General features: G+C 32.0%; 1 protein-coding gene across 1 annotated transcript; it reads left to right on the top strand.

Annotated features, from left to right (window-relative positions):
- Nucleotides 1-6,311: 6,311 nt before the first annotated feature.
- Nucleotides 6,312-23,755, top strand: LOC129226358 (uncharacterized; the record flags this gene model as incomplete). Its single annotated transcript, XM_054860961.1, has 10 exons — nucleotides 6,312-6,485; nucleotides 9,964-10,190; nucleotides 11,358-11,421; nucleotides 11,547-11,646; nucleotides 14,187-15,037; nucleotides 16,807-16,988; nucleotides 19,041-19,179; nucleotides 20,182-20,286; nucleotides 20,638-20,781; nucleotides 23,295-23,755. Coding segments are annotated over 10 exons (2,112 nt in total), but the record flags the coding sequence as incomplete, so codon positions are not given.
- Nucleotides 23,756-23,880: the final 125 nt, after the last annotated feature.

Raw genomic sequence — 23,880 nt, 5'->3', positions numbered from 1 at the left:
TAGACTATCTTTGGTAAGGTTAGGGATATAGATAATTAAAATGAACACAAAGCACACTGCATATTTTGAACAAAAGCAGTTTTGTTTGCTAAAGAAGTAATGCTGGAGTCAGGTGCCCAGAGTGGCAGAATACATTTAACTCACTGGTTTTGAACTCAAAGGAACGTATTATCGCGATTCGTTCACTAATTTTTCTTTGATGGAATCAATAATATATTTTTTTTTAATTTTTTAATGTGTAGTTAAAATGAAAGAAATCATATGGCAGTTTCTTGGAGAAACCACAATTATGAACGGAAACGGCACATCTTAACAAAGTCTAACCATATGTGTCGTGAGTGTTACCTAGTAAACAAGTTCTAAAATTCAATTCAAAAAAACAAAAGAAATGTATAATAACTCTATTAAAATTTGTAGCTTACTTAAAAGCAATATTATCTTCCTAACCATATTATTTTAAAATATTTTTTTCTTTTCATTTATAATTTTGACAGGAAGTGAAAATATGATACTTGGTAACACTCATGATGATGAATATTGTGCATTTTTATTTAAAAAATATTATTTTTTTAATGCGATTCAAGGGACAAATTTATTCATAAAATGTATGATTTTTGTAAAAATAAACACTTCAATACTTCGTAGAAATACTGTCATGTTGTCCAGTAGCATTCATGACATTGAAGGTGAAAAATTTACTTTTAAAGTAAAATATCTCTAGTTGTATGAAATACTAAGCTCAAATGAGGCAGTGAGAAGCAAAAGGATCCACGTGGACATTTTCAAGTTTCGAGTAAAGCACGTATAAAGATTACGTCCTAGGTAGGCTTTCATTGAGTTTTTTTTTCTAAATCATGCTATACAGCAGCACCTACCAGGGTACTCTACTAGTACCATCTCTTGCGAGAAGACACAGAAGGGGTTCACCTACCATTTGCACTGGTTATCTCCAAATTTTTTATTCTGCCACTTGCATCCCTTTGCTTCTCACTGACTCAAATATGATTGTACCCTTAAAAATAAACTATGTATTACGAGAAATTTTTCCCGAAAGAAATAAAACAGTTGATGATATTTATGTTTGAAATTTTTCAAATGTTGTTCAGGCAAAAGTTTGGAAAATGACCCTGGTGATTTATTTCTGCATAACCAAGAACAGATGCATCAAATATGCACATTTGAAACGAAACAGATGTGCTTGTTACAAATAGGAACATAGAACAATTAGTATTTTTTAAATATGTCGAGTCGCGATACAAGCGAACGTTTGGCTAGCATTTACCACTTTCTAGAAGTCAAATAAATGCATGGTTGGATCCAGCTTTCAGTTTCGGAGGGATCATATCCTCATATATATAATAGCAAATGATCGAGTAACCCGCGTGTTTCAACAATGAAACTTGCGCCTCGGCATGATAATTTGATAATATGTTTTGGTAATGTTTAACATGCAGGGAAAGACTTTATTGTGACAAGGCTGAATTAGATCCGGCACCGGCAACTTAACAGTTTTACTGTTAGACTGTGTCATTTCAGGGGAATAAAGAAAAGAAAAAATGGTCAACAATGAACGCTACCTACTGGAGCTTTGGGTTACTCCACTGGAGTTAGGGTTACAATTTTAAGTATCAAAATATCACCAAACAGGCATCGGCTTCGTTCAAATGTAGAAGCAATTTTCACCCGTCATACCTTGACGGGTGATTTTCTAGTTAGCAAATAATATTCATGAACTTATAGAAGTAGATTCATATTGACCAGAAGGAATATTTAAAAAATAAAAAAATAAATAAATAAAACATTTTAAAATAAATTCATGAAAACTTTGTTATGAAACATCGAATGAATGTGTGTGGGGGGGGGGGCATTCAATTTACCGGGCCCCTTCAAAAGATTTTTCTGTATCCGCCCCTACCCCATGCTACTGAGCGTTTATTCTAAAAAGAATTACGGATGAATGTGGCAGGTTGAGGGGGGGGGGGTGCGAACTAAACCATATGAACTAAAGTATTGTTGGCCCGCCTCATCTCCAAAAATTTGCAATGTGGCCCATGAGTAAAAAAGGTTGAAAACCCCCGCTCTAAACCATATCCCGACATTCTTCTCCTTATTTATCCAGACATATATTAAAACAAAAAGCGTATGTATTTGAATTAAATAACAAATTAAAATCAAAGCCTAATCATTTATTTCCGTTACCTTTTTGATGAAGGAAAGATCAACGTTTCATGCTGAGTGGTGGCGAGAAAAAAAAAATTCTGTCAACGGAAACGCCTTTCGTTCTTAAACTCTTACTCTAAACTGCCCATTTTGTTTATAAGCCCTCAAGTTCCCGCTAAAAATCATCACACCCCGAGTGAATCACTGATTAGTCTGGAATTTACACCACTGAGTCTGCCTGAGGTAGAATGATGACTGGATGGCGACAACGATTAGCACCCCTTAACCCGCAGGGGATGACATGTTTTTGTACCCAGTCGGGCGATTTTAAACGAGTAGGAAAAAAAGAGAAAAACTGCTTTTGGTTGACCGCTGGAAAATGCCCGATATCTGTTGCTCAAGAGGAAAAAAAAAGAAAGGTTTGAAATCCGTTTAACAAAAATGAGGAGTGGAATCATTGTTGAATTTTCCAATGTCGCCCAGTAGTTTGATTTTGCATCTTCTAGGCGACAGAATTTTTTCACTACGCGACATTAGTGTCGCGTACTACCTTTGTTAAAAAATGCTCTGCCGAGCACTTTGGGCGCCGAGCATATTGTGCCAAACGCGTTCTATTAAACAGCATGATAACCTGGATACATTAAAGCAACCCCGAGTAAAATGTAAACAGAGCCGCCCCTTTAAATTGTGAGGTAGAAATTGCAATGTGAAATATTGCTGTTTAAGTTTTAATTTCACGATTTACTGTTTTTTGTGTTGTGAAATATTTCCGGTTTTGTAGGGTTTCTTCTGAATCTGAATTTACGTCTGTATTGTTGTTATGTTTGGAAAATTCTACTCGCTGTAAACATTCGCAATAAACTCGCATTGAAAGATACGCAGAACAGATTTTATACATGCTGTTTCAAAATGCGTTTCTTTGACTGTTGATTTTTTTAAAATTCTTGAGAATATTAACTGAAATACGATCTGTGTGTGCTTTTCTTATGTTGTTGATATTTTAATTTATTGGTTTTTCTCAATGAACAATGTTGAAGATTTTGGTTAATTCATCAAGTTTTTTAACGATAAAGATAAAAATGTCGTGAGAAAATCTGTAAAAAATACTACCATTTAATGATCTAAGAAATGCATTTTATCTCAGGAAAGAATATAATCCTTTCCATTTAATTTGTAATTTCACCTTCATATCTGTCTCAGTTTTTAGTTTTATAAAAAACAAAAGGGGGGGGGGAGGGATGGGTGGGAAGATATTGAGTCACTGCTCCTATGCTCTGTGGGGCTCGTGAGAATTTGAGGGACAAGGGTCAGGCAGGTACCACGGTACTTGGAAATTTCTTACAGCCACACCACCATGCTCAGTTTTTAGAATGAAGCTAAACTAATTATTCGGCGCCCAGCACATGTCAAGATAATAAAAAGAGCAGCTCTAAAGCATTTGATCTTATTTTTCATTTAAATTTTTAACAACGAGCGTACATTTCAAGCACAGAGATGTTTTTAATCCGTCAGCTTCTGTGTGAGTCCGGGCCCCTATGCATTTGCCTCCTCTGCCCCCCTTGTCGTCGACCCTGCCAATGAATGATGAAGTAAAAATATTTACGAAAAATGCCATGTTATTTAAAAAGAAAAATAATGTTTAATAACAAATAATTTTATTAAAATGAAATGTAAACTAAGTAAGCAAACATTTAAGCAGCTCGTTCCGCTGCGTTCTATCATCTACCGGTTACCGCATTAATTTGTTGATCAGTTGATTGAAGCAAATGATCACTAGATGTCACGTTATCGGTTAACCGGTTGAGCTCGTCGAACGCAAGCATTGAGAACGTTTCAAAATTCGCCACCGAGAACATTGGGCGCCGAGCATTTTGGACGCCGGAAACATATTGGGCGCCGAGCACTTTGACCCCGGAATATTTGGCACAATATGCTCGGCGCCCAAAGTGCTCGGCGTCCAAAGTGCCCGGCGCCCAAAGTTCCCGGCGCCCAAAATGCTCGGCGCCCAAAGTTCCCGGCGCCCAATATGCGGCGCCCAATCGACGGCACCCAATCTGCGGCGCCCAATCTTCCCATTTCGGTGTGCGTAGGTGTATGTGTGTGTATGTGTTTGTGCGTGTGTGTAGGACATGGATGCAACCCGGAGACGGCTTTCGCTATAGGAGCAGCATCGTGAGGAGCCGGTTGACGGTGATGGTGCGGAGGGTGGCGGTGGGAAAATAAAATGATAGCACGCCAAAAACAGTCAAATGAAAGCAATAAGCAATCGTGATTGCTCAAAAAAAAAACCGATTGCGTTCAAGGGCATTTGAAGGTGCACAGGCGGTAGGGCGCATCGGCCCGCGGGCCTATCCACCTTGGAATACAGGTGCCTATCAACTCATTGACCAGTTTCTTAAATGAAAAGCAGCTTGTTTGTAACGTTATGGTCAAATCCTGATCCTATCTAACTCTGTATGAGCTTTCTTCGCTAGATGGCGCACCACTTTCAGTCTTTCAGCTGCGATTCTTGTTAAGGCACTTCTATTCGAAACCAATGTCTGTGCTAAAGAGAGCAGAAAGAAATTTTGAGCAAATATTTTGCAGTTCCTGTTAGTGAAATTGATCTATGTAATTAGAGCAAATTAAAATTTCATTTAAAGTCGTTCATAAAGAATTGATTTTATTCATCAAGCATCCGTAGGAGTAACACATAAGTTGATTGCATTTTACTTGTTTTTGAATTCAAGTAAACAAGTTAAACCAGAATATTTTTGATGAATGACAGGTATTTTTTTTTTTACTTATCAGCCCTATTTTGTTGAATATGATGATATTTAAATTTCAATGCTTTGCTTTTGTGTTATTTTTGATTTGTATTGCTATCAAGAGAAGTTTAAGCTTAAAAAATTGTTTCAACATTGAGACATTTTTGTTAAACTGATTTTATTTCACATTTCGAGATCGAGTTAAAAATTAAGATGCAAGTTTAAATTAAATAAGTTTAAAATTCGATGTGTTTTACATTTATTCTACTTGTATGGCAGGAAGTCCTTTCAATGGTAATTTATTGGATGTCACGTTTTCGTTTCCAAAATAAATGTAAGTCAAACAGTACCTAATTTATATCGTGCAATTTAAAGTGTTAATATTTATATAGTGCAAATCAAACTGTACCTAATATTTATTATTCAGTTACATTTTTCATTATCCATCATTAGCCACATTTGTCATTTTTGTTATGTGTCAACTTTATCCTATCTAATACTTGCTGAAATTTATTACAAATGTTCTTCAATGCCGTATTTTATAATTATGAAGTATAAAAAGTGCTTTCCTTTTCTATACTTCTTTAAAGTTTTTATGCTTTTACTTTACACAAATTGTAGTTAACTAAAGATAATAACTCATTTCTAAATATTGTTTGAATTCAGCGTTTTCCTTCAATTTCTTTGAATAACAAATTTAACACATAATTTACTAAATAGTGCTATCTTGTTTTAACATATTTATCCTTTTACTATGTATGCACCTGTTTGAATATTTTAATCAAAATGTACAATTTTTGTGTGTGCATTAAGTTTTTCTGTCTGTTTCTTATTTAATTATTTTGTTGTAAACATTGTAATAATTATGAGAATGTTAGGTACAACAAAAAATAAAGAAAAACTAATGATTATAAAAAATAATTATTGAAAATAAGAAGAAAAACACAATTATTTTTTATTTTCTTGGAATTTAAAAAGTAATATTTGCCCTGAACCAGTAGCAGATTTTAGTGTGGAAAGTGCAGGGGCCCATACCCCTCCCAAAGGAATAAAATTAATCATAGTTATTGCATTAAATGTTTCAAAATTCATTTCTCCATAGCCTAAAGAAAATTTTTTAAAAACTTATACGAAAGAAACACATTGAAACACGAAATATAAAAACTGCATGAAAATTTTTAATGTTAAATTTTTAAATTAATTTTTTCGAAAATGCAATGAGACATTATTTCTTGAAAATTGATCTTTGTAAAATGTATTAATATCTTTTATGTTTTAGAAATGAAAAAGATTTCTGCTTAATGAAAAATGAGCAGAGAATCTGTCCAGCCGTCACAGTTACGCATGCCAAATACACCTTCAAACATACCAGAAGCACAGCCTGCACCTGAGGCAGTAACCACAATTACTGAAGATTCAAATAATAATACATCTTTAATTGATCATGAGCAAGTTGTTGACGCATCAACGAATACTGGTGATAATGTTCAACAATCACCATGCATAAGAGAGATACATAAGAATAGTTGGTTGAAAAAGATGCCATGTGCTGACCGGTGGTCTGGAAGATTTCCAAAGGTATGAACATTTTAAGCACAAATATATAGTTAATTAGTTAAACTATCAAAACCAAAAGTTAAGAGGAAACTATGATCTTAACCGCCTTGCAGATGAACAATCCCAGAATTGCATGTTAAATGGACGCGATATTTTGTCAAGAACTGCAAGGTAGTTAAACACCTGTGACTAAATTGCCATATATTGTGAATACATAGTATTATTCAAAATATCATGTTTCAGAATTATATATATAAAGAAACCTATTTTGAACTTGTTGACTGATTTCCATTTTGTAAAATGAATCAGATAGCATTTTTTTTTCTATTCTATGAAGTATTTCACAAATGATGCTTTGAGAGGAGGGGGGGGGGGGAGGGGAGTCATGAAATTGTGAGTTTGTGATAGTGGAGAGGGAAACAAAAAGTGTGACATCACACATTTTTTTTTTTTAAATAACAATAGGTATGCTTATGAGAAACAGTGGCAAGACAAGAGAAGAAGTAAGGTGTCAAAAAAATTTTCCTATAGGATTTTATATTCTGGGTGTCACTACTGTCCTTTGCAGGGTTGGCTTTCTGCCGGCAGAAACTAGTTTTTGCATTGCCAGTGGCAGAAACTGGTTATAACCGGTAAAAACTGGCAGAAACTGATAAAAACTTAAAAATGTCTTTAATAACCCAAGTAATTAGTAAATGATATTTGTTTATGTAAACTAAAAAATTAAACATCATTTCATCATTTAAAAAAATAAAATCCCATGCTAGTGCTCTTGATTTAGTTCAGAAAGGGAACTTTCCTATTACAGAGGCTCATAGTATTTGAATTAATTTAACAAAGGATGAAAAATCATACAGGGGTGCTTAGGAAAGAGGAGTGACATACAGAATTAAACATGCATTACTGATTGTAATTTGCTCACTTATATGCTTCCTCTAAATTGTTTGTGATTGAAATTGCTTCAAGAAGAAAGTGCCAGAATTTTACTTGCCCAAATTTTGTACCTAATGTCACAGCTTTGCAAAACAAATTGGCTCCATTTCTCAAAATTTATTTTTTCAGCCAAATTTTACCACAACTCCAGTTACTACATGGTGGACCAGTTATGCAATAGATGAGAGTTTCATAAACATTGCTTGTTTCTTGATGCATTCTCTGTTAGCTCTTCTGTTTTAAGAATATTCTAAGAATTTCTCTTTTGTGCGTGGTAAATTGAGAACCTGTTTAGATTTTTGAAACAACCTTTTCTAAGAGGCAATTGCAGAGTCCAAACAATGTAACATTTGATTTTGAACTGTGATAATTTTGTAATAAAATTACAGTACTTTGGTTAACAATTAATTATTTTTTCCATGCATTTTCTTTGTATATCAAGAATTAATTTTTCATTTTGTGAATTTTTGCCAGTTTCTGCCGCAAAGTGGCAGAAAGTGGTTTTTGCCCTGCCGGTTTTAACCGGTTTCTACCAGTGGTTTTAACCACCTCGACAGAAACTTGCCAACCCTGGTCCTTTGCCCCTCACCTCAAGTTTTTAAAAATTCAATTTTTAATTTATCATTTTAAAAATTTCACCCCCTAAAATAAAAATACATATTCTTAGTGATGTTCAAATTTTGGTTTTCCTAAAGGCTGTACCTCATATTAAGATGAATCTTGCCAACCAGAATACAGAGTATTTAACCAGTTTTTTAGTACTTGAAGCTGTTAAAATTGTACTGTAAAATTGTTAAAATTTTACCAACTAAATCTTGATAAAATTGAATTTGCTCTTCACCGTTATCTTCCACATTAAAATACAAAAAAACTTGTGTACTTACGAGTCTGATTACAGCTTTAAGGATGATTTCATGAGCAAAAACCCCATGAGGTAAATATTTACCCTGGTTTGAAGTTTGCAGGTAAAAAAAGAGGGGGGTTGGAGGGTGTAGTTCTTAGGTTAAAATTGACTAGATAATAGGGGAAAACCTGGATACCATAAAGAAAACTTTAAAATAACATCACATCACACTCGAGGGTCCCCTGTTCCTATCACAGTAGTGACCTGCCCAGATTAGGTACCCTCGGGAAGTTGCAACCTTTTTTATTTAATTCCAAAGTAACAGAATAGAGAATTTAGAAAACAGTAACAGAATACGAAATACAAATAACATAATACAGAATACAAATAACAGAATACAGAATTTTGAACATTTAAAATTTTTAACATAAAATATAAAATACAATAAATATAACATAAATAACAAGTTGTCAATACGCTATGAAATGAATACTAAGAAAAAGGTCCTATGTGGTACTCTGGAATAGAAATCCTTCTGAAGACAATAATTTGAAAATTTCATTCATTCTCCGTTTGCTGTGTGGGTGAGTGATTGCTTGTCTAATTCTTTGCTGTCTTGAGATATTTGTGGGACATCGTAAATGCAGACGATCTGTCAGTGTACAATCGAATAAATAATTAAAAATAACAATGATATATTCAGTAAGTTACTGCCCCATAGCCAGGGCTAAGGCAGAAATACATGAAATACACCGCCAGCTCAGTCAATTCCAGCCGAGGACTGCAGTTTTGTGCTTATTAGCACTCATCAGCCTAGCATAGAAAGTGAATGAGCTTGAGGTGGAAAACCTCTTAAGGAAGCCTAGAGTGCCAAACTAAGAGGTTTTCCACCTCCAGCCCATTCACTTCCTATGCCGGGCTGATGAGTGCTAATAAGCATGAAACCGCAGTCCTAGGCTGGAATATACTAAACTGATGGTGTATTTCAACAATGTGTTTGACTGAAGCCTCAAAAGATGCTATTTTGAAAATCTATCAATGGTGCTCCTGGAATATTGACATTGGCAATACAAGACAAACCTGCACATTACTAGTTATATGCCCATAACTAGGTTTGCCAGATTTCTGAAATGTTCAAAAGGGATACCGGAATACCCCCCTCCCCCCACCTCTCCAGTATCGCTGGGATTCAAAAGGTTGCACAACTACTGATTTTTGGAGTGTTTTATAAGGCAGTTTATTCTCAATGCTATGAAAAAATGGTTACTAATTATGAACCTAAAACAGCTGTAAATAATCGAAATTTATTTGAGCTAGAAAAAACACTTCGAATGAGAAATAAAAAATTGAATAATATTTAGATAAACTTTTCATTTTATAGGACTTTTTTAGATAGTCTCTTTTGGTTTTACCCTTGTAGTAAAAATCCTCACAAGCTAATTCAGTGATAATTTTACAAGTAAATGTTACAAATGATAAAGTAATTATCCTAAATAATCCTTCACAGTAAATTATTTTTATACCTTTTTGGTCGCTTGTAATCCAATTTATGTTTTTCCGGGATGTGAAGTAAACCAGCCGGTACACTGGGATTTTGTCTGAAAACCGGGACTGTCCCAATCAAACCGGGACGTCTGGCAACCTACCGATAACTAGTCATTTAGACTATGCAGAAAAAATTGTTTGCAATCTTATAAATGCTTTTAATTTTTTTTCTTTTAGAGCCAGAGACCTGAAAAGTTCTGGGTTGTATTTTGTGTGCATGATGATAAAGAAGCATTTCTTGAGTTTTATGAAAATAGAAGAAGTGCATATTCACATATGCCACTGTCGAACATTTCTTTGGCCAAGTGTTTACACATTTCACCAACAATTGTTGCCCAGGAAAATGATCATGAATTTGTTATAACATTAGAGACTCAAGTTATTAGACTTGCAGCATCAACAAAGTAAGTAATAATGTTTTTTGATATTCTCATCTGAAATATTGCTATGTGTGAGAAATTGTTTATTCAGTTTATTGTCATTTCAAAAATGATAACTCAAATATTGAAATTTAGATGTGTATAAAACAGAGATCATTTTTAGTGTGAAGATTGAAGTAAATAAAGGAAAATTTTCATAATATTATAGTTATTGATGATTAATTTTTATTAAAAATTAAAACTCCAACAATACAAAGTGTCCAAATAAAATGCATGCACTCTGTAAAAATCTGCTAGGCCAAGAGGAATGAAGAATAATAAATCCAGCAGAATTTAGCACCTCCTCACTCATTACAACAGGGCCTATCCGTCCATGCTCACCGGATTGAACCCCTGTGATATTTTTTTTTTGTGAAAATAAATCAATACTTACAGCCAAAGAATGAGCTACAATGAATTAGTTCTCAGTAGACTTCGGAAGAAAATATACCTAAATTTCAATTTAATGGAGTAGGAATGTTCTGGATTTCATTGGTCAGATTTTTGAACTGTGCCTGGACCACAATAGTCCTCATTTTGCACAATTTTGTTAAATGTCTGGTACATACATTTGTTCTCATCATTTTGGTTTTGAAACTTTTCTGTATCTTAATAATTGTTTGTGTTATATAGTCATCAAAGAGTTCACACAATTTATTGGGACACTATATATTTGTTAGTTATATCTATTAAAATGTTCATTAAAAATTGTCATTAGCACTTATTAACAGATTTGACAAAAATTCAGGATACCTAGGTTCTTCTGGGTATTTATACGTTTTATGGCATTGTCTGTATGTATTATGTGTGAAATTGTAGCGTACAATTCAAAACATATGAATATGAGTTAATCTTAAGAAGTTTCAGAACTGCTGTGTATATGTGAATGTGACTACTATTTTTAAGAGTCCTCAAAATTTCAATCAAATTTTAATAGCGACTGATGTTGAAACAGTAAACAAATGAGGCTTATTCATCACATTTTCCCGACCTGTTATGCATTATACTGAGGCTAGTAATTTGTGTGTCACAGATATACTTTTTTAAATTTCTTCCTAAAATGGGAAAATACTTGCTACATTTAGTTTGGATTTATCTATGTGTATGTTCATCAACTATACAAGTACTGAAACACCTAATACTTTTTTTAAGTGATCAGATGCTGGAGTGGATGGATACTATGCGTACGAAACTTAGAGAATTGGGTATATTAGAGGTATTTATTATATCTATTTTTGAATTAAATTTTTTTCAGCATGACCTTTAATTGTCTGCCTATATTTTTAAGGATATTAAAGCATCTATTTAACAAGGAACTAATACAGTTTTGCTTTTAAATAGCCTAAAGATAATTTGTACAGCAAAGAACCTATAACATCCAGTAAAACAGCGGCATCTTCTGTTGGGGAAACTCATGTTTCTGAGTTACAAATGCGTGATGGTGAGTATGTTTTGAATTTCTTTTATTACACCAAAAGAAAAAAAGAAAAGCATCCTTTAAAGCACATTATTAATTGTTTGTATTTTTTGTCAAATGATAAATGATTATTTACCACCTCTCTATTTTGTTGATGGTGGGTATCAAGTAAACATGACTCTGGCTTTGCAAACACAGTGCATTAGGTTCTAGATGTATAATATTGTGCAATATTAAATTTCTCTCAACTGTTATCTGTTTATGGCACAAGTTCTTCAACAACTTAATAAACTTTTCTTTTCATAAGTTTGTTTTTCTTTGAAAAAAAAGAAAAAAAAAAAACTCTTTGCACAGAATAAAAAAGCTTTAAAAATAATCTTTAGTTAAAAAAAAAAAAAATAAAGTGATATTTTTCCGTGATTTTTATGAAGTTTCTGATTTATTCATTTTTAACAAATATTAAAAGAATCTTCATGCACTAGATTATCTTTCATGAATCCTGAGTTAAAAAGCATTTATTTGTTATTTGTGCACAGTACTGTGCAGAAGTATGGATACTCGAAATTTCACTACTCTTCAAAAACAATTGACTTTTGAGGGAAGAGAAATGTAACAAGAATGTAACTGTTCATTATAACAAAATGAAGAGAAAATGCATGCTTTTTAATTGCATGAAAAATACAGAAAAATGTGTTTGTTGTCAATGAAAATGTACATAAAACCAGCAAAAAAAGGGGGGGGGGGGGTATGATTTTGTGGTTACAAATATGTCCTTTTTATCAGATGCTGCTCATGTGGAGAACTATGTTCTTCTGAACATTAGTTATTTGACTGCCTTTTGACCTCATTCCTTCTCATTCATAAGAATAATTCAAACTACTACTACTCACAACATTTTAGCAGCTTTAGTTATTAAAAAAATTGTTATAATGAAAAACATTATCTTCTCTCTTTCTTGTGAAGCGTACATTGTTCAAGAACATTAGTAACTTTATAATATATTTATCATGATTATTTGTAACCTGTTTATCTAGTTATGTTTCATATTCTTTAATTTTTCATTTTTATTATTAATGTTTTCTTCATTTTTATTTTATTCAAAATAGTGTCATGTCTATCTATATTGTTTTTTTTTTTAATGAAATTGTAACAAACATGTGATTGTGTTAAAATACCAGTTTTCCATTGTCAACTGAACAAAATTGTAACTATTTGTATTTATACTATGTATTTTTTATATGTTTAAATTAAATCCCTCTGGGACACTTGTTCAGATCTATCTGAATCTTTAAAACCAATAAACCAAGCAATGGTAAGTATGGGGGTCTCTGACAAAGGTCTAGATTAGGATATTTAATAGTTGCCACTGGCTACCCTAGTCAAAAAAAAAAAAAAAAAAGTAGCCAGCCACTTTTTACTTTTGGCAGCCATTTTTAAAAATGTATATACTCAGGGCAAAAAGCAAATCTTCTTTTCACTGTTATATTACCTACAAGTTTAAGGATTATGATACTTTACAAAAACATGCAAAATTTCAATGGATATTTTTTAATTTTAAGATATAAGCATACACAAAAGAAGATGTTTTACAATTTTTAAAAATATACCTAGGGCTAGTCGCTGGCGCTCACCGAACTAGCTTAAAAAAAAAAAAAAAAAAAAAAAAAATCTACTATAGTTTTTCATTTGGGGAAAATTGAGCCATCCCTATATGTTGTGTAATGCATATGCATATCCGGAAGAGATATTGATTTATCAAAGTTTTAATAGAAAGCCATTTAAAGACAAGTGTCATGCTAGCACTAAATTAACACAATTCTTAAAAAATAAAATTGTCTATTTTCATTAATTTAATAAATTGTTTATTTTATCAGGTGCCTCAAAGTACTTAAAATTACCACAATAGAAATCTTTACTGAAATTAGTGACTATAATTCATTGTTGTTTTGTAATTTTAGATTTTAACTAATTTAGTATTTTGATTTTAAGTGATTTTAATATTGTATTGCAAGTGCATCAATGCTAAGTTAATATAGCTTGTTCAGTAATAAAACATGCTTCATGTAGTTTTTTAAGAATCCCATAGTCATAAGCTTCATATAAAAAATTGTTAATAGTATGTTTGAATTTAGTAAAAAGTGGCAGAAATGATTTTTTTGAAAAAAAAAGTGCTCTAAATTTGTATCCCTCCACCTTCTGAAGGAACTTTCATCAACAATTAAAAATAAAAAAAAAGGAATTCTATTTATTTATTTATATTTGTGCATTAAATAACTATAAACTGAAAACATGTTGATGAATTTTAGTTCATTTGGTTAATGGTCAAGGGTTGTCCATCTCTGATATATGTCTTTTCACTGATTTTGAAATTGGACCAATAGAAGATACTACTCAACTACTAAAATGATACATACTCATTTTTTTTACATAATCACGTGCAATTTTTAGAACATTTTGTAGATCTTAAGAACGAACATTCAAATAAATAATAGGTAGAATCTATAATAAGTAATACTTATAATTTTTTTAAAATTTTTTATTTAAACTAAACATTTTTCCTTTAGATTTTAGCAGAATGTCTTTGAGAGATCCTAATTCGCCTTTGCCTCCAGTTCCTGCTAGTGCTGCATTGCAGCTTGAGCTCCGAGATTCTTCTGTACCTTCATCTACGGTTGTGTATATCAGAAATCCTCCTATACTTAGGTCTTCCAATCATCCCTCAAGTTCTTCTACAAGCCCAAGTGCCCTTTCTGAGCTTTCTGCTGATGTATACCTAACATTTCCAGTTTCCTCAACTCCATGCCCAGAGAACATCTTCAACTTTGATGTATCAGACACTGAGCAGACTACATATCAGCGTTCTAGAAGTAACAGTTTAGTGTCGCAAAATAGTTCTCCTGCTTCATCCCCTAATGTTATTGAAGAGCGAATATCTTCTGTTCCAAGTACACCTTCAATAGAGCAGCCATCTTTGTATGAGCCTTTGTTTTATTCATGTGTATCAAACGTCAGTTTGGGTATTAGAAATCCAAACTATGAAAATCCTCCTCAACCAGCTCGTAGAATGTCATCAAACTCTGCTCCAGCTCTTCCACCTAGATCAGCAAATGATCAAAGGAGGATGTCTTCCTCAATCGCTAATGACATACAAAATATGCATTCTGGTTCATCTGTTGCAACTAGTGGCCTGAGTAACTTGGCATCTACGTCCGATCCTTCGTTGAATATTTCAAGTGGATCTTCTAGAGCACCAGAATCTCCTACTCATAACTCTGCTTCATCTTCAGCTGTTCTAGTAAGGACTCAGTCACAGCTTGAATCTGTCCGAAATGTTCCAGAAAGGAATGGCCATCTGCCATCAGACGAAGGACCACCACCTTACAATGGAATAGAACAACCCTTGAGAAGTTCCCAGGTTAATTTTTATGCTTCAGATTCCTTATTGTTTCATTATTTGCATTAGGTTGTTAAAAAGAATGTTAAGTTTGCCAATAAATACTTTAACAGAATGTTTTATGAAGGTAACATAAAAGTGGATTAGTATAGATGAAAGTAAACAACTTTTTGGATTAAAATTTAAGTGTGCTCAAATAAATTGTATATAACAGTTCCCTATGTGTTGGCAGCTCATATTAGTAAATCCATTGTTATTAGGCATACATTTACTGTGAAAATTGCTTATACAAATTTGGCCGTGAAAAGTTAAGTTACGCAAGCATAATTTTCTTTAAAAAATGTTTTTATTTCAACCAAAATGTGTGATGTCGATGTCACACTCCTTCTTACCCCCTCCCTCCCCATTGTCAATTTCACAAACTCCTCCCCTCATAGTGTGACATCATTTATGGAAAATCCCTAGATAGAAATTTTTAAGGAACTGAAGAAATTTGCTTTTACATTGAGGTTATTTTTTAGACTACAAAGTCAGTTAGATCATAATAAATGCATATTTTCCCACCAATTTGTTTTCTTTTTAATAGAATGGCCCTCATATTTTGCCTTTCAGATATTTTTATATTATCAGTTACCATTTGCATGCTTAATCATACAATTGAATCTATGAGTTTGAAAACCAGTCATCTTCATCAAAGCTAATTTTATAGGAGAGACAAAAAACTAAAATATTTAATATTGTTCTGACATTTTGTATCATAGAATATGACTGTTTACTTAAGATTTGATCATTTGTATGTAATTATAACACTTCTTGTTTCATTGAAAAATAATTAAAAATTGGAGATAACTTGTTTTCTGACAAAAGCATTAAAAAATATTGCTCCTTACTTTAACAAGAGAAAATGATAATTCTTCATTGAAAACTTGAAATAAAATTTAGTACGTGTATCTCAAATTAAATGAATATTGATATTTCTGCCACTGTAATAATATTAACAATTAATGAAGTAAATTTAAAAGCTAAATTAAATCTATAAATTCAGGAACCCCCTTCCTGTTAATTAGAATTTGTGCTATATATTTTAGCACTTTCTTAATGTGTACATTTTTTTTTTTTTTTTTTGTGGTTTATGGCAATTTTTCTAGAGTATAACCTTTTTTTATTGGCAATGGGGCAACTTTTAGGGCATTTTTTTTTTTGTTGAAAAAACCATAAATTTGCTTCACCCACTAATGAATTGATACTTCAACTTTCCCTGGTGTCAAATGTTTGTTGCATTTTGGTCATACAGTTTTCTTGTAATACTCTGTCCACCAGTTTTTGTAATCAAGAATCATATTTGTTATATTTTTTACAGTGAAACTCTGTGATGTAGCTGATGATTGTATTAGTGTGGTATATTGTTGATGAGCATATGTACGATACGGGTCCAAGTTTAGTTAGACAACAAGTCATCCCTAGGGATATGGAATGTTTTCAAACTAAACAAGAAGTTTCAATGCTTAATATTATATTTTCTATAACTGTTGGGGAGACATGACATATTTTTATGCTAAAAGGTTTGTCCATATCAGTTGAACTGGACAGTGAACTAATCTCAATTTGGTAAAAAAGTGGTGGTGACTGGTTTTTGGACTCAACCATTCAATCATAAAATGCAGGCTGATTTCAAAAGATTTTTTTTTGAAACCATTAAAACATTAAGTTTAAAATTTAATTACATAAATCATCTCAAAATTCTAAAAGTTAAATTAGCTATAAAATTACCAGTGACTTTTTTTTTCCAGCCTGGTAATTTGCTATCTAATGGTGTGCTTGTTGATGCAAATGGCAAACCTTTATCTTTGCGGGAAGTTCAAGTTCAAAAGCTGCAGTCAGAAATTCTTCATAAAAGTGGCGTCAGGCTAGTTTTGCGGAAGAAGGACTGCATTAATGCTATTGCTTTAGTAGAATGTTTTAATTTAGTTTGGTGAGTAAATTATTATTGTTTATGAGTTATGTTTTATGAATTTGTTTGTGTGCATGTTTGCTGCTCAAAAGTTAAAAATGCTTTACTGAAATACAAACTGTTTGTCAAAAGGTTTTGAAAAATCAATTGTGTGACCTGTCAATTTAGTTCATTTTTTAATGACTAATTGCTTATGTGTGTGCATATTTCTAATCGAGAAAACTGCAAAACAGAATAAATTCTAATAGTTTTACTTTTGTATACACGTAGCTGTTTTTGCAGAAATTGAAATTTCTCACAAAAATATGCAAACATGAAGTTTACTTGATAAGAAAGCATTTGATGGTTGCAAGGTTGAAACATATGCTAAAGGCTATATGCATGTGATAAAATATATAAATAAATAAATCCATACATGGTCTAGTGCTAGTAGACCCTATTAATTTACTAGCCACTTTTTTCACAAATTTAAAGAGTTAGGGGCTGGCAGAGCCTTTTCGTTAAATTAACCACTGTTTGCTAACTCCCCCGATAAAATAGATTTTATATTCTTCAAGTAAACACTGCCATAAGGGGAAAAAATATTCACAAGGTTGTTTTGAAAAAACTTTGTATTTATTTTATTTTTAACATTTAGGGCTTTTTGTTTAAATTTTTGTGTCCAAAATCATCCAAATTCAGCTTTTACATGTTGAACTCTTTGCATTTTTCATTTTATTTTTTGTGTTTCTTTGATGCTACATGTCATGCAAAGTATCAGTGTTTTGTTGCAATTGTGCAGCAATCTTTTAGCAGCTGCTTTCAGTTTATGATACTTCTGATTATTCTCTCAATAGTGTGCCATATGAAGCATATAAAGCTGAAATACAAATATTTTTCTTTCTAGAAAAAGAATGTTTTTTATTTGATTGCATCTATCTGCATGTCGTCTAATGCATACAAATGAGATTATGTATAAACCACTGATTATTTGCTGAAAATAATGGTTTGATGCGAATAATTGCAATGCTGGTTATAGGCTGAAAAGTATGAGCACTAAGTAAATTTGTAATGTGATTTTAAAAAAATCGTTAAAAAGATACTGTGTGGAAAAAAGTGGGCAGTGACTTCTCTTTTTTTTGTACACTCATCTCTTTGTAGCAAGTGAAGAACGAATATTTTCTGGTGCAGTTTCTACAGATGTCATTAGCATAGTCTTAGTAGCAGAATTTTTCTCAGCAGTCTAAGGTGCAAATCAAAAAACTCAAAAATAGTCTGCAAGGTAGCCCTGCATTAGATTAGTTGACACTTATTCTAATTCATCACCAAGGGATGCCTGAAAATAAATGCTAAATTGAAATATTTATGAGTAAAACATAGGCTAAACAGTTTTCGAATAAAATGGAAAACTAAGGAGAATGTAGTAACAGCCAGAACAAGCTTTTGACCTCTTGGTCACAGAGGACCCCGGCATAGATTTTTGATCATTTTGTGCGTCTACAATTTCTTTCTGTTCCATTCAGACAGTATGTTTTTACTTCAAATTTAATAAATTTATGCAGAAAGAAAAAAAAATCTTTTCAATTCAAAAATAGTCTGCAGACCTCCTCAAGAATCAGCTACAGGAGTTGCAGCGTAGCACTGTTTCTGTCATCGGGAGCATAGTTACAAACAAAAATAATAAATATTTTCAGTTTACTACGCACCACAAAAAAGATCAAATTTTGTACAGAAATAAAATATTGCATTATTCATTGCATTATTCACTGCAGTGATGTAGAATATGATATTAATTACTGCTGATACAACTGCAGACAAAAGATTCATTTTTATATATTAAATGTATTAACACATTGACAAAAAATGCAAAACTACATTGACATTAGGACGCCATTTCCAAAAAAGCGGGACGTGATGGGGAAAAGCGTGGTCATATGGATTCAGGTTGCCATTTTACGTAAGAAGCAGCAGGAATGGTGTCAGAAGCATTTTTAAGGGGATTTTTTTTTGCCATGCAGTGTTATTGTTGAAATAAATAATTATTTATTCAAAAATTAATCTTTTGTTAAATCATAAGGATTATGTTTATTTTAGGGTTGCTGGTTGGAAGCAAAAAGAGCATCCTTTCTTGCACAATACCTTTCATGTTGGTGATCGTGTTATTAGCATAGCTGGTCACAGAATTTTATCGGTACAAGATGCCCATAAAGCTATCAAGCATCAATCATCAATTGTAAGTAAATAAATGCATTAAAATCTTATTACAGCAAATACCAATACAATGAAATATCCATTTCAACAAGTTAAATGTTCAGTCCCATTTTAATTGCCATTACATTGCTTGAATTGCACTAAAGTAAAATTCCTGTTACAGTGAGCAAACTTTGTGGTCCCTTGTTGCTAGTTGTGATGATATTTAACTGTACATTCCGTTGTTAAAATCAACTTTTAAAAACTATTGATGCAAAAAGCTAGAAATGCACACATATAGAAATATATGAGTTTATAACACACATCTCTATGGTTGGGGCAAACCTAACCTGGCAGCAACTTTGTTGATTAGGATTTGCATAGCCTTCCCTTCACAATTCTGCCAGGTTTGGTTTGCAGACGTCGTAGTGGCATTGGAAAAAACAAAACAAAGAAAGAAAGAAAAAAAAAAAAAAACAGGACATTGCAAAAAATATCAGGACACTTTAAATATTTTTAGCGTGCAGTGCATATATATACCGATGCATATTATAATATGGGACTTCTCCATATATCACTATGAAAGGTATATCTATTGCAATAAAGTTTATGAGTGTATTTTTTTTTCTTTACTGGAAACATTCGCATGCTTCAACCAATGCATATTGCAGGGCTCACAACTGGTCCCCCTTTTCAAAATCTAGTTCCCTTTAAAATTTCAATTTCCCCAGTGATCTCATTTATCCTCTCTTTTTTCTCGAAAAAGATATGAATACATTGTTTACACCCCAATTTGAAAATTTTGCATCAAATGGGGACATGTAGCTAGGTGTAATAAATTCATTCAGCATAGTTTCTTGTTCTAAGCAAAAGTACTCTTTATATAAAAATAATATTTCAGCTGATTCATCAGCTAACACTGGTCGATAGGACATAGTCCTTACAAGCTGGTTCAACTCCCCTCTGTCCCTGAGCCTGGGTTATTTATGTATAAATTAAATATTTAAAGCAAGCATGCATTTTATGACATTGTTATTTGCTTTAGGTTGAATTTGTTGTTAGAAGAGTTCCTTGTGGCAAAGTTTTAGCTATTAAAAGAGACTTTGAAGGTCAAGATTTGGGCATCATTAGAGAAGGAGGATCGGCAGAAGTAAGATTAAGTGTTTTTTTTTTTAATATATTGAATAGTCAATGATATGGTTCAACTCTTTTACTGTATATTATCATATCCAGTAGGTAAAATCAGTAAACAAAGTTCTGTTTTACTCATTTTCTTCTTACTTAAATTCTGCTGTATGTTGGTGTTGAAGTCAAATTAAATAATTAAATCATTTAAAATTACATTTTTCTGAAACCTTTGATTGACTTTTATTTTTTAGGCATCTGTATAATTTTGTTGGTAAAATATTTTATTTATTGATACTTGAATTGTAAACCTGTGAAATGTACTTGTTTTTACTGCATGGTATAGGTTTTTTGTTCTTTATTTTTTCTAATGTAGATTAAAGAACTTAAACAAAATGGCTTAGTAGCACGTCATGGGCTTCCTTCAAAAGCACCTACAATGGATGGCAGTTCATTATGTAATTGGGTATTTACAGAAATAAATCACAGACCTTTGAACTTATTTTTTAAGGATAATGAGGTACATTATTCTTTTTTATCAGTTTTGTTCTTTTTCTTTAGAGCTAAATGTTTCTCTCTCTATACAATCAAACCTGTTTTTGAGCAGTCTTTTTTTGAATTGATGAAAATTTCAATCAGATTAGGACTCCATTGACAAAATTATTTATAAAATGAGTGCGAGGTAGTATCTTTAAATAACAAATGACGACAGAGACACCCCGATGGTAAGTCACTGTTACCTCCCAAAAATTTCCCGATTCTGGAAAATTTGTCTGACGATTTGGCAAAACTATCATCACTTGGTTTATTTTGATTATGTTAAAAGAAGCAATTCCTAGTTATTTCGTAAGTTTTTGGGTTATTTTCTAAGTGAGACTATTTTTCTGCGGTCCTTATACACTGAATAAAAAAATATTTTTTAACTGTAACTGCTATAAAAACAACTTTTTATAGCTACTCGTGAAGTTTCGAACGATTTTTTTTATACAGTCTCTATCTACCGCATAAAAACAGGTTTGAGTGTACTTGTTAGTATTGTTCCTTTTACAATTCTTTGTGCTTTATATTTTTAAACATCCAGGATAAAGAGAATTTTCAACAATACTTTGGATGCAGATATTATTAACCTCTTCACAAGCACATTTCATAAATGAGGTAGTGAGAAGCAAAGGGATGCAAGTGGCAAAATTAAAAATTTGGAGATAACCAGTACAAATGGTAGGTGAACCTCCTCTGTCTTGGGGCAAGAGATGGTACTAGTAGCCCTGGTAGGTGCTGCTGAGCAGCATGATTAAGAAAAAAATTTCAATGAAAGCCTACCTAGGATCTGATCTTTAAACACGTCCACTTGCATCCCTTTGCTTTTCACTGCCTCAAATGTGCTTTCAACATAAGTAGGCCTCAAATATTCAGTCAAGCACATTTTCATGCTTTGTATTTTAAATAAAAATTTAACATTCTTAAAAATGAGACAGAGGGGGGGAGGACTTTTGGAATTTTTTAAATTTTACATTTGAATGGTTTATTTTTTTTATTTACAAAAAGTGAAATATTCTATTTTAAAAAAAAGGATAAATGTGCACCCCCCCCCCTTTTTTGCCATTTTCTACTCAATTCTTAGAAAAATACTTTTGAATTAAATTTAGATCACTTTTTCAACCCAAAGGCATATATTTCACTCCTCCAAAATATAATTAACTCCTTGGAAAATTATACTGCCCGATGTGCCTGGGGCATGTAGAAATTCCGATTGGGCATGAATCTTTTACCTTTAAATGCCCGGCTGGGCATGTAATTATTACGTACTATTTATTTTAACCTTTTTAAAAAGTTTTCTGTTGAAACAGTTCTTGATTCAGATAAAAAGCTGTTAAATTAATTTTTTGTCTGATTAATGCTATACGACAAATTCAAATATTTTTATTATTATGCAAGAAAAAAAAATTGGGCATGTAAAAGTTTTATTCGGGTATGTATTTTTTTTTGACAAGCATGCCCAGTTGGGTATGTGAAAACTTCGATTGTTGATCGATAAAGTTTAAGCTTTATTTAAAAAGTTAACTTCTTCCATGGAAAAAAAAAATCTTCTGAAATGTTCTATAAGTTTTCTATAAACCTAAATTATAATTTAGGTTATAATGCACTTTCTCAATGCAAGTACCTCTTTTTGTGCATGTACTATGGATTTTGGGAAATTTCTTGGATTATTAATTTTTGTAGCATGTTGATTTGTTTACTTTCAAGTAAAATTCAAAAGCCAATGCTCCACTCAATTCTGCATCTGATTTTAAAGTTCTTTTATAAGTTTTGCTATATGTTAGTTTTTAAAATAAAGGTTTTAAAAACTAACCTGAAGCTAACTTAAAGGTTTTTTTGTTAGGTTTTAAAAATACAATATACAAGAGATATTTAAAAATATTTCTGCTTAATTACTGTCATTTGAAGTGATATTTAAATGTGTAGTTGTTTAACGTGTTATTATCTAATAGTAAATATAAAAATAATTTTAATTGTCACTTCTTATGTTGAATAATAATCAAACAATTTAGCATTTTTTTTTGTTCTATAACTTTTATGCATACTATCCAATACAGTGATAAAATCATATAAAAACTACGAAAACTGCATAAAAGTTGCATTTACATGTTTATCAACTTTGTGGCCTCCTTTATTGCTTGCTGCATAATTTATATGTGGCCTACTCCCTAAAAGATTCTCCACCTCTGCTGTGGTGTTTCAAGCATTGCTCTCTTTGTAAGGTTCTGTTCCGTGACTAAGAAGTTGATTTCTATTACCAGATTACAAAATATCTATTCTGATCCAAGACTGATAGCGAAATATATTTTACCTACTTTGAAAGACACAAAGCGGGTGAATGCTGTGCCTTTTCTCAGTAGTCTGACCCATAGGTCCACCACTTTATTTTAATAAAACTTTGATTCTTTTGTATTAGATTCTGTGTGTTTTCAGTGATATTGAAATTAAGGACAATGACTAATCATTAAAAATATTAATATTTTTTCATGATTCCAGGTTCATGACAGGTTAAATGCTGTTGGTCTTGATATATCAATATTGGTGCAGCCTCTTGATTTAGTGAAAGCTTTGAAAAAGCAGCTGAAAACATTCCGTAGCTATAAAGATTATATTGTTCAGTAGTTTTTCATATTGAAATTTAGAAATGAATTTTGTTTGTACCATTCCTGATTTGTGTTAAGTAGACTTGTTTTACCACTAATTTAACATTTAACTGTTTTTTTTTTTTTTTTTACATTTGAGTATGTTAGAAGATACATTAAATGTTTGTATCGTCAATTTAGTGTCCTTGAGTCATCCTTGAGTGAGCAATTTCTGCTTTAATATGAATTCAATTATGAAATAAAAGTTCATGGGAATGAAACAGTGAACTTCTAAAAACTTAGACGTTTTAAAACTAGAACATTTTATATTTTACTGTACAAAAATTGTGAAATAATACTACCCTTTGATTTATGTTCGATAAATATGCTCTCATAACTGTTGAATTTTACTTTTGTTACCTTTTTAATGTTAAAAAAAAGCACAAAAGAATTTTTTACTTACTGTATCAAATAGTATTAACACGACTACGTATTAGAAA

Source organism: Uloborus diversus, chromosome 7 (genome assembly GCF_026930045.1).
Source record: "Uloborus diversus isolate 005 chromosome 7, Udiv.v.3.1, whole genome shotgun sequence".
Classification (NCBI taxonomy): domain Eukaryota; kingdom Metazoa; phylum Arthropoda; class Arachnida; order Araneae; family Uloboridae; genus Uloborus; species Uloborus diversus.
Note: the sequence above shows the minus strand (reverse complement) of the source record. Positions and strands in the feature narration are given on the sequence as shown.